Consider the following 12,527-nt stretch of genomic DNA (forward strand, 5'->3'; position numbering starts at 1 on the left):
TGATGGAGGGTTTGCAAAGACATTTTATGCTCCTTTGCAAAAGTATTTTTTAGTATTTCCAAAATACAAAAAAAATACTTTTGCAATACTTTGGCAAAGGTATCTATCTATCTATCTATCTATCTATCTATCTATCTATCTATCTATCTATCTATCTATCTATCTATCTATCTATCTATCTATCTATCTATCTATCTATATCTCTATCTATCTATATCTCTCTCTCTTTCTCTGCAAATACATGCCTGTCTGTCTGTCTGTCTGTCTGTCTATCTATCTATCTATCTATCTATCTATCTATCTATCTATCTATCTATCTATCTATCTATCTATCTATCTATCTATCTATCTATCTATCTATCTATCTATCTATCTATCTATCTATCTATCTATCTATCTATCTATCATTTAGAATAGATAGATCTATCTCATTTGAGACAGACAGACAGACAGACAGATAGACAGACAGACAGATAGATAGAAAATAAGAATAATTAGCAGCAGGTTAAAATCCCGATCCGTGTGTGTGTCTGATTCAGGATCCGTGTTTTGTGGAGCGCCACGGATCGACCCGAGCTGACTTGTTTACTGCTGGAGGGACACACGGGGAGAGAGAGAGCGAGAGAGACACAGAGACACGGGAGTCCATATGAGACACGCTGACCAATTTTACACACGTTTCTTTTTGTCCACGTTCAAGTTGATTGACGCGTCCATTTCACGTGTGTATAGCGGATAAGAGTCGGTCCGGTTTGGGGGATTCAGGAGGCTGTAAGACGGTCGATAAGGACGGCGAGGAGCTTCACACGTCCAACAAACCGCACTGTACGACCATTTTGGCTCGGAGGAGAAAGAGGGAGAAACAGAGAGAAAACACTAAATACACGGATAATTCCCAGCGCGTGTGTTTGTGTGTGTGTGTGAACGTGACTTGCGCGTGAAGGCGGAGAAGTGCACGCGTGTGAGCGCACGAGCGAGCGTGTTTTTCCGGGCCGGAAACGGGTCAGCGTTTCACGTCTTACCTGGAGAATTGGAGACGAACCTCGGGTGGTTGAAGAGGAGAATAAACCCTGAGCGCTGTTTGCAATAAGGGAACGAGTTGTGGATTAATTTGTCCTGGAAACAAAAACAAAACAATCCACTGGGTCAGTATTTAATAGGGATATTTTATATATTTATAAATACAGAGAAAACAAATGATCTTCACTAATAAACAGTAACTTCTGGAAGACCAGTGAAGAAGATCGGCGTGTTTTGGACCAGTGGTGTAGAGAAACTGGAATGTGATTGTGGAACCTGCAGGCCTGATAAACACATGTCAGATTTCTGTCGGATCTGGATTATTTCTATCCGTTTTTTTTAAAGGATGCCAGTGTAAACCTTTAAAAATGAATAATCGCATCGCGTTGCCTGTTGGTCACCGTGAGAGATCGCCGTGTTCCAGTGCAGTTTGCGGTCAAACCCGGGAGCACCAGGCGGAGTAACCCGGGGACCGGAGCAGCACCACGTTGGGCTTGTGGTGCGTGTTCGGGCCGTTTCGCTGCAACTCCCCCCCCCCCTAACGTTACACTGGACTTCTAATTGTCTTATTGGACTATATTATTCCTTGTTTACTTTTTTCTTTATAAAAGCTTTGAAAACAATACACCGGATTTTAAGGATATTTTTTGGACCCTCCAGAAGAAGCACAATGCGCCCGAACCCCGCAGTTTTACTGACTTTGCTCAGCCTTTTGTGGTATTCCGGATGTTTGGATGCAGAAAGTGAGTATAACTTGTAATCCTACACAACACATTTATGGTGTGGTGGAACGCACACACACACACCTCGGTGTGTTTACAGCACAAGGCGGGGGGGGGGGGGGGGAGGATTGACCGGTGCTCGTCGCTGCCTTGTGTACGTTTGTTTCCCGGAGCTTCGGGTTTACAGCGCGGGGCTCTCTTCTCACTTTTCTATACAAAAGCTTTTACTTCATCTGACTCGACATTGGTTCCTTCCCTCTCCTGTAACGTGTCCCTGTAGGCTGAAGGACGGATTAACTCCGCTCCTTACTGGACTCGGAACCGGAAGTAGTGACGGGCCGTTTCCGTTAAGGATTCCAAACCATACAACAATGCCGCACATCTCTGCTGGCGAGGAGTATTTATTTTTATAAACAATGCGTTTTTGCTAGAAATCAATCATAAGCCACACGATTATTAATAATAAGAGAAGGAGGAGGAAAACAAACCCGCAGTTCCGTCCCAAACCGCAACATACTGCATGGCTTACTACACGTTTCCATAGTTACCGCGCTATTTTTTTGATGTACTATTTAGTGGCCTGTTTAATGAGGAATTTTATTTTCACATATTAATATATACATATATATTTTATATACTTTTTTTTCCAGACACACAGTTTTCAAATTTCATTCATCGATTCCAATTTAAATCAATTAATTTACCCACCAAGTTAAATTATCAAAACCTTTTCAACCTGCTAGAAATACTACACCAAAAACTAAATGATCATTATAATAATTGTTTCATTCAAAACTGAAATCGCCCGGTGTGCTCTGTCTCCTGTACGAGGCTTGAGACGTGATTCTCTTCGGTGAGACGAGCGTTTCGATACATCACATGCCCAGATTCGCTGTGGTTTTCTGAGGAGTCTGGGCCAATAACATTGTGATGTCACGACTTTACCCAGCAAACAGTTCTCCTCGATGTGTGGAGCGTTTTGACATGTTACATGTCTGCGGTGCTGGAGTTTTGTGATTTTGCGTATTTTGTCAGCTAAAGGCCACATGGTGATGGCAAATCCCTCTACCCTGCTGAGATTTTTGGTGTTGCATGGCCATGTCGGTGTGAGTTTAGTGATCCTGTAAGATAATTGGTTGGCACAATGGGGCCAATGATGTCATGTGACTATTAATTCACGTGGCTTTTTCAATCCCCCCACACCCACTGTTCAGAGTGTTACGACGTCACACGCCAATGCTTGAGCGTCTTTATTGTTTTGCATATTTTGGCTATTAATGAGCGCATGGTGTTACGTGACTTGACGTCACTTTTCATCCCACTAGAATTACCACAACAAGAAATAAATGTCTAATGTAATAGTTGTTTGATTTGTTTTCTTCTTTCGGCTTCTCTTATTAGGAGTCGCCACAGCGAATCATCCGTCTTCATACTACTGTCCTCTTTCAAAACAACTACCTGCATGTCTTCCCTCACCATATCCATAATCCATCCTTAGTATTCTCCTACCGATGTACTCCATGTCCCTCCTCAGCACATGTCCAAACCATCTTAATTGGGCTTCTCTCACTTTGTCCCCAAAATGTCCTACATGCGCTGTCCCTCTAATAAACTCATTTCTAATCCTGTCCATCGTCGTCACTCCCAACAAAAACCTCAACATCTTTAGCTCTGCTACCTCCAGCTCCACCTCCTGTCTTTTACTCAATGCCACTGTCTCTAATCCATACAACATCGCAGGTCTCACCACAGTCCTATAAACTTTCCCTTTCACTACAGCAGATACCCTTCTATCACAAATCACTCATGCTATCACTCTCTCCACCCACTTCACCCTGCCTGCACTCTTTTCTTTTCTTCCCACAACTCACTCTTCATTACCTTCCACTGAACTCCTCCACCTTCTCCACCTCTTCTCCCTGCAACTGCACCACTCCACTGCCCTCCCTCTCATTCACACACATGTACTCTGTCTTACTTATACTGACTTTATCATCCACAAACATCATAGTCCAGGGAGACCCCTGTCTGATCTCATCTGTCAACCTGTCTATCACCACTGCAAACAGGAAAGGGCTTAAAACCAATCCTTGATGCAGTTGAACCTCCACCTTGAACCAGTCTGTCGTTCCTACTGCACACTTCACTGCTGTCACACTGTCCTCATACATGTCCCGCACCACCAGATTAAATTATGGAATACTGGAATGCTTGGTAGTTTTTTTCATCATCCAAATAATAAGGAGGTACATTTATGAAATGTCACACATTTTCAAGTCAGTGTAGATCTTGATTCTTATTTAAAATATTGCATAGTTTTGACTTTTGATCTGCAAGATTGTGTAATTATGTCTACTTAAAGCATCTTACAGCTCCAGGGTCCCAGGTTTGATTTTGAGCTCAGGTTACTTCAGAGTTTTCCATACTTTTCTTGTGTTCATGTGGGCTTCTTCTGTGTTCTCTGGTTTCTTTCCACCGCCCAAAAAACATGCCGTGGGCGGATTGCATAAGATGAGTTGCCCCCCCCTGAATGAGTGTGTATGTGGTGCTCAGAAATGGAGCAATGGACTGCAGTTTCGTTTGGGGTGTTTTCCCATTTCATGCTCAGTGTTTCCAGGACAGGCTCCAGATCCGTGATTCCCACTGAAATGTTCTCACTTCTGAAGTTTTTTTGGATTTAAATCAATAAAGCAATACATAAAGACAAGAATAGAGGCAGTTATTTTGAGCTTGCTATTGTTTGATTGAAGCAGCCACCAAACATGGGTTATCAAGACAGTAGTTAAACCCATAGTTTGTTTATAAATTTCCTGCTGGCAGTTATTATTACTATAGAATTATTACTTATTACGTTATTAATTTATATGGCTGGCTAATTTTTTCACGGTCTGGCAAACAAAATGTTGAAATGTGAGGGGTGTACTCACTTTTGTGAGATACTTTGTGTGTGTGTGTGTGTGTATATCTGAAGCACCCCTTAAAATGGTACACCGTGCAACTTTCTTTTACAGATTGAAAGGGTAGCATTAGGGAAGGCATTTGACAACAAAATGTGCCAAATCAAATATGCGTCCAGCGATCCGCTGTGGCGACTCCTAACGGGAGCAGTTGAAGGAACAAACAAAACTTGGGAGGCTTTATATCTGGGCTTAAAGGCTTTACCCTGCAAGTACGCCTGCCTTTATTAAAGAACTTCTTTAGTCTTAAACTGATCCGAGAGCAAGCAGTAAATGATGTGTTCTTTAGTTTGCTCTATGGTAGTAATAGAACTGCAGTAAAACTTTTACCTGGCGGTGCGTACAGTCTCCTTTTGAAAGGCATATTCTTTTGTTTTTGCTTTACACATTTGTTTTTTTGAGTTAATAAAATAAATGAGAACAAAATCAGATATCATTTCCTGATATTGTGAGATTTTTCCTCTTTTATAAGCTTTATAATGTCATCAATCAGATTGGAATCGACATTTGTAGCGGTTTGTGTATAAATATATAGCGAGGCATTCGAGACGGGTCCTTTATCTCCGTCTACTCTTGCCGTTGCATTCTCACGTTCATGCTCCTCTGGTGCTCTGTGCTCTTTGGGAAGGTATTTCTCCCATAATGCAGTGCGTATGGAATGTCTTAGAAGTGGCCCACCCTGTAGGTTCCCTCACTGCTGAAGGGGGGGGGGGGGGGTGGAAGTCGAGTTTCTGTCTGGCTTCTTCTCCTGACCTTTTTTTTTCTCCCCCTTATTCCAGGTTGCAGGGCTGAACATGTGCTGTTTAGAGTGTGTAAACGCTGCATGTACATTTTTCTAGGTTGTAAAATGCAGGCACTTATTTTTTTTCAGCTAAAATCCAAGTAATAAAAAACAGCAGAAGTCTGTTTTAGATGCATTGTCATAAACTGGCTTGCAAAACTGTTTGCAGATATGAAGGTTGCGTTGTGCTAGTACTGCTCAGGAAAAACAGTATGTTAAATTAAACAACAAGACAGCCTGATCAATAGCATTTAGGAATAATGTCAACTAGGGCTGAAACGATTCCTCAAGTAACTCGAAAAATTCGAATACAAAAAATCATCGAGGCAAATTATTTGGGCGCTGCTTCGTTTTGTTCATCATGTGTTAACTACACACTTGCATTTCCCCGGCGGACCATTATTAATGACGCACCACCCGCTAAACTCTGGAGCGCTCTGGACATGTAAGCAAAGAAGAGACTGCAGAATGAAAAAGGAGAAGATTTATATGAAACCATTTTCTGCCACATAAATTTTTATTTTTGCCTAATTCCGACTTTTTTTTCCTCGCAATTCCAACTTTTTTTTTTTGCAATTTTGAACTTTATTTCAAGTTTATTCCTGCAAATCCGTTTTTTTGTTCTTCTCACAAAAAAATTTTTTTTTCTGGGCAAATCAGCTCTTTTTTTTATTTGTATTTTTTTAGAATTGGCAGAAAAAAATTCGAATTGCGAGAAAAAAAATCGGAATTAGGTGAACTTTTTTGTGGCAGAAACGGACTTCCAAAGGATTCAGGCCAAAGAAAATGATAGAAAGTTCCCAAAGTTTGGGGTCATTTCAAATAAAAAAATAAATAAAAACCTTTTTTATTATTAATTATTTATTTAAAAGAGTAATCTAAGATGTATTAAAAAATTATTTATTTATTCTTCTTTATTTATATATTTGTATTTGCATTTTGATGTAATGTCAATTCAATGGGTTTAGTTTTCACAGATATTCTCGTATGCATTTTAAGCAATATAATGTTAATTATTCCAAAAAAGAAACAAAATACTTGTTCATTTTTAGAGGCCCATCTTATTTTCTCTTGTATATTTAGTTTTGTTCTTAATTATGAAAAAGTACTTATCCGATTACTCGATTAATTATTGGAATAATCGGTAGAATACTCGGTTACTAAAATAATTAATAGCAACAGCCCTAATGTCCAATCTACTGTACAGGAAATTCTACGGAAGCCCATTTTCTTCAGGTAGTCATTTCATTTCTTTCAAAGTTCTGCTTCAGAATCCTGAAATCCATATAAATTTATTTCAAACATGGATTCATCATAAATTTATTTTTTCTTATCCGCTGACTTTTTCTGACGTTTGATATTATATATGATGATAAAAAATAGGGTTAAGTTTTCTTTTCAGTTTTTGTATCTGGTGGAAGTGGGCTTCCAAATAGTATATGTATAAAACATTTTGTTAAAAATAATTAACATGCATCTAAAAAAAAGATGAAAAAAAACTAACATAAAAAAAAAAAAAAAGAAATTCTCATGTTGGCTTTATTCAGTTTATTATTAAGGTATACTGTAGACACAGAGTTTGCTTTATTTATTTCTTGTATGTCAAAATGCAGAAACAGAATACAGAAACACGCATCACATCCTGAATTCGTTCCAAGACTCACAAGTTGAATCACCCCTTTTAAAAATGACCCCATAAACCTTCACAAGCAACCCTATAACCATCTTAATAAATGTCTTTCAATAGTTCAACATTTGTATTGTATTTTTAAATAAATGTATACATTACAATTGATTCATGTAAAAAAATAAAATAAAGAAAATTGACATCGGAAGGAGGATGCTGATATGCTGCATTGCCAGGAAACGAAAGATACTGATACTAATACCGTCGTCTGATTCAAGCCGAAAGCATGAGCTATGTCGCAAATCATTTTATCATAGCCACCTTTTCATCCAATTATACAGGATGATGCTTAGTAGCATTAGTAGTAGGAACTTTGTTTGTTTGTAGACATGGGGACAAATATTAAAGTCACAAATTCAACCCAATGAGACACCGTGAATTACACAAACACCAGTGTGAATAAAACTTCATGAACCAGAATGCTGGAACTGTGAGTTTCATGATTTTATACATTACAATTTACTAACTGCAATGTAAAACTAAATTTAATATTAAGTTTAATGTCGGTTTGAATTTTTTTTTTTTGCACGTTTTTAATGGGTTTTTAATATTTTTTGCTGACTGACAAAGTTGCATAACCTGAAGTTAGTCAAATTTTATTTATCCCCATTATTGTTATTATTAACAAAGACTGTCGTAAATGATGGAAGTTGAATTGACGTAAGTAAGGGTATATCTGTATAGTAAAAAAAAAAAAGTTCCTATTAAAAAAATGACATGTATATCCAGTTAGGGCAAGACTCGTATGACATCATCTGAAATAAAAGCCAGTATGCGCTCAGGAAAAGCATAACTTTCTGTCTCCTAAGATGCTTAAATAAGCCATCACGTAGCCGAATCTTCAAAACGTGTCATATGACTGTTACAACATGCATGACTAAACCTCTGAGCTTTATTTTGTAGTCTTAAAGCGCTTCTGTTTATTTTGCTCTTTCTTTCTACCATTCATTCGTTTTACGATCTTGTTTGTCGGCCTGTGCTCGTTTAAAGTGCACTCCAAAGTACACTCGTTCTGTTTTTCTTTCTCTCTCTCTCTCTCTCTCTCTCTCTCTCTCTCTCTCTCTCTCTCTCTCTCTCTCTCTCTCTCTCTCTCTCGCCGAACAAATGAAGGTGGCTTTTGAACCCTTAAATGAGAACTGCATGTCATTCAACCACTTTCAATTCAATTCACTTTTAATTCACTTGAACGGATGCATATGGAGTATTTTTGTTCTATTATATCAGAATCAGGTTTATTGGCCAAATGTGTTGACACAGAGAAGGAATTTGGTTCCAGCTGTTGGTGACTCTCAGAAATACTATGTGTACTATATATTAGTTTGTGTACATTACATCAGTGTGTATGTGATTTGAAAAGTGGACCTTTCGCTTTTTATTAAAAGGGTTTCACAAGCACATTGCATTATATGTTTAGAAATTGCATAGTTATACATTTATAAATAGTTATAAGTGCATTTTTGCACTTTAATTTCTCAGATTCTTGTTCTTGGCTGCGAGCAGTAGAACCTGATGTAGTCTTCTGCTTTTGTAGCTCATCTATCCATCCAGTTTTATGTGTTGTGTTTTGAAATGCTTTTCTGCTCACCATGGTTGTAAAGAGTGCTTACTTTAGTCACAATAGACTTCAGCTCAATAGGCTCAAACATCACCACAGCATTTTCACTAAGAGAATTTGCACACCTCTGATTTTTACCTTGTCAGAACTACTGTTAGAAAAAGGATACTACTCTTGAATTCTTGAATCTGTAGCAGTCGATTTATTTATTTTTTTATTTTAAAATAAATGTATTTTTGTTTAAAGCTTAAATTTGTAAATGTATGCAATTTGTAAAAACAATAAAAAAAAAAAAAAAAAGAGAGGAACCAATTATTGTCAGCGTGATGAAGCAGAATTGCCCCATCAAAGTGCAAAATATTTTTCTATAACAAGTTCCAAAATGTTTTCTTCTTTACTTAATAACATCTATTTACCAATCAGTGTAGAATTTCAGGAGTGTTATGATGTAATGTCAATCACATTAGCCAGCAAATGGCACATAGATTTTTAAAAACATGTACCATGAATTCAGCTTTCAGAAATGAATTTCTTTGACTTTCATTGCAGCATTTGCTTTTTAAACACTTATCTGTCAGCCCTCTTATTATAGCGCTGCTTGATCGGAGATCCGATGTTGGTGTAAGTGTAGCTGCTCTGCGCAAGTATTGAAATCGTGCCATAACAATTTGATCCGATGAGCTTGTTGCTGTTTGTAGCTGTAGGTGTCGATGATCTCATGCTCAAGCAACCCTGTTGGGCCACGCTTGTGTTTCGGGTGGCTTGGTTACGGGATCTGATGGGTTAAAGGTATTTTAGGAAACTGCCACATCACTGGAATATGAAGGAGGCATGACTACTTGTGTTGCGCTCCAATACTGTTTTAACACGCCCTTGTTGACTTTCCCCTCACAACTCGTAAATATGAGTGGTTTGTTATTTAATACTCGGCAATACTCAACATGATATTGTTATCATGGACACTTCAAAATAATGTCTCTGCCTTAATAGCATGTTCAGGCAACATTTCGGTTCCTAACATGAGTTCTTGGTTTGATCTGGAATGAGTAAGAGGATCGGCATTATAATTGTGACTTCATTCTGGGCAGATTTAAAGCTAGCATCGCATGTGTCTGTTCGAGTCTTAAAAACACGGCAGACAGCTTTTTCCATTTTAAAAATGTCTCAATTGTCATAGTTATTTATGCCAAAATTACTGCTAAACGAATATAATTATAAAAAAATATGCCGTTGTTAAAAAAAATACATTGTGAAAATCATAAATTCAAAAATCATAAAAATAAGTCAGTTAACAACATTAGCTAAGCTAGTTCACTCAGTGCCTGTAGCTCTGACATAACATTCAACTAGTTCAAGCAATTTAGTCTGTGTGTAGTTAATAATTAAATTTTTTCAATGAAATAGCAGTAATAATGTGGGTTATAATCGTTTATAAATGTGACGGATTTCCTCTAAGATTAGCTCATATTAGATCGATGACTAGCATGAGCAGTGAGGGCTATAAGCATTTTTAATATAAATGATAAAAAATGCGATTAATCCTGTGTAGTTAGCTAATGGTAGGCCTCTATCTTACATTAGTAGAAGATTATTAGCTAGACTGCAAGCATTAGCAGAGATGACTGAGTATTTGAGTATAAAAAAAAAAATGCTGCCACAAATTCTGTTTGATTAGCGTATGTTAGCAAAATTATGAACGATTGTAATGGCATGTATAGGATATAAATATCCAATAAAGTTAGCTCATAACTGTTATAAGCACAACTTCTAAAAGTAAGTTTTAGAACAACTGTAAAATAATCTGACATTAGCCTGCTTGCTTGCATTAAGATTAAGGGGATTATTAGCTAGTCAGTTAGCATTCATTGTGATCAATATAAGATTTTATGACTTAAAAATCCTGTCAGAAATCCCTTCAGGTTAGTTTGTTAGCCAGTTAGTTCCCTGTGAGGATCATGAATATGACACAAAATCTAGTCAGGTTAGCTTATGTTAGCTTGTAGAGGATTCTGATCATTTATCATGACTCATGTAAAAATCCTCTCAGAAAACCTCTCCGATAACTAGCTTGAATTAGCGTGGGTGATTATAAGCCTGAATATGGCATTGGTATTATATGGTATTATGAAAAAGTCTCGGAAGACTTGCCAGTGAAAGTAATGATCATTTCACCTTTTACTTTGTTTTTTATATTTTCGAGCATTTAGGAATTGTTTGCTCTAATTCGCTGAGAATATCATGAACTTTTATTGCTATGAAATCATCTCACGGCTATGTTTTAGATATAAATATGGCTGAATGATTAATCTAATACTTGTTTGGTAAACATGTTTAAATTTGATGCTGTAATATGCCACGTTTATTTAGACTCTGTATATAATTGGGGTAAAAGCTTCAGATCTGCAGTAGGAGTTTACCCCAGGTGCTGAGGTGAAAGTTTTTTTTTAATATATATATTATTTTATGAGTCACACAAGAATGTCTTCATTGTATGAAAGGAGAGAAAAAGGGTTCATTGAATACAAACTCTTCTCGACTGAAGCGCAGGATCGTAAACGTTTTTGATATCGCTTTAATCTGGCTGTAAACCTTTCAGCACCACTAACGCTATGTCAATAATCACCTTGACTTTTGTGAGGAAAAGAAACAAGGTTTTTCCCCCTCAGGTACAGGATATGGTACTTTAACTAGGCAATATGAAAGCACTCCTGTTATTGTTGGATTGCGTTAATGGAGTTTGCTGAAAAATCGCATTAACACCGTGTACTTTTTATTTAAAACGTAGTACATCAGCCAAGGCACATCTCTTTCTCATAGTTAAATAGCTACATGAGTACGTTGTTATGAATTTGCGATGAAAGGTTGCCGTCATGTCAGCTACTGTTATAGAATAGTTTCTGACAAAGCAGAATTGAACAGTTATGTGGAAAAGAAAAATGCTTTACGGTACGCTAAACTAAAAGGATTTTAATATAAGCAACGAAAATAGAAAGCCCACAGGGAGTAATTAGTACTTGCTAACAGCTATTCATTTAACCAATAGCAAGGGCCTATTTTATTTTATTTTTTCGTTATGGACAAATTCTTTTCCGTTTAATTGTTACCTTTATGAAAAAAACATACATAAGATGTTCTTTTGGTCAAAAATGAGCGTTTAGGAAAAGGTTATTAAAATATTTTATTCTGCAATGATCTTGAAATTAAAGGAAATGCTAATGCCATTTATAGGGTTTTGTCATTACTATACATTCTGCTACGTTATCAGTTTTGTAAACCTGCGTCATTTCTCCTTGATGAAACTGACTGTTGAATACGGATCTGATTACGTATAATACAGCTCACAGCCACTAAGAACAGAGCTATACAAACAAGTCTTGTTTAAATGTTTTCAGTGGCATTCAGGATTCTTTCATAAAATGTATAACACAAAGTAGGCCATAAACCTTTCTGTACACCTGGAAACCTGTACAAAGACTCGTGTAGGATGGAAATGTTTGATATTTCTACATTTAAGGTTTGTAATGTGGACTTGAAATACAGGCTACAGGCTGCACTGCCACCTTCCCATCTTCATGTGTGCGCATGTGTGCAACGAAATCAGGCTTGAGGAAGGAAAAAAACAGCTTGGGGAATGCAAGTGAACTCACTCACCTGTTTCTAAATGAGAGCTGATCTACAAGTCTCTCTCTCTCTCTCTCTCTCTCTCTCTCTCTCTCACACACACACACACACACACACTTACACTTACACTTATACTTACACTGATTCTGGTGCATGTTCAGGGATCCAGAGTGTCTTATAAAGG

General features: G+C 37.4%; 1 protein-coding gene across 1 annotated transcript in view; it reads left to right on the forward strand.

The window, feature by feature from the left end:
- The first annotated feature begins 551 nt into the window (after positions 1–551).
- Positions 552–12,527, forward strand: part of insrb (insulin receptor b) — a 92,588-nt gene continuing 80,612 nt past the window's right edge. Inside the window, exon 1 of the mRNA XM_083559013.1 lies at positions 552–1,763. Coding sequence (XP_083415139.1) covers positions 1,691–1,763 — 73 coding nt within the window. The 5' untranslated portion in view covers positions 552–1,690. The remainder of the gene's footprint in view (positions 1,764–12,527) is intronic.

The sequence above is a fragment of the Silurus aristotelis genome (genome assembly GCF_946808225.1).
Source record: "Silurus aristotelis genome assembly, chromosome: 13".
NCBI classification, from domain to species: Eukaryota; Metazoa; Chordata; class Actinopteri; order Siluriformes; family Siluridae; genus Silurus; species Silurus aristotelis.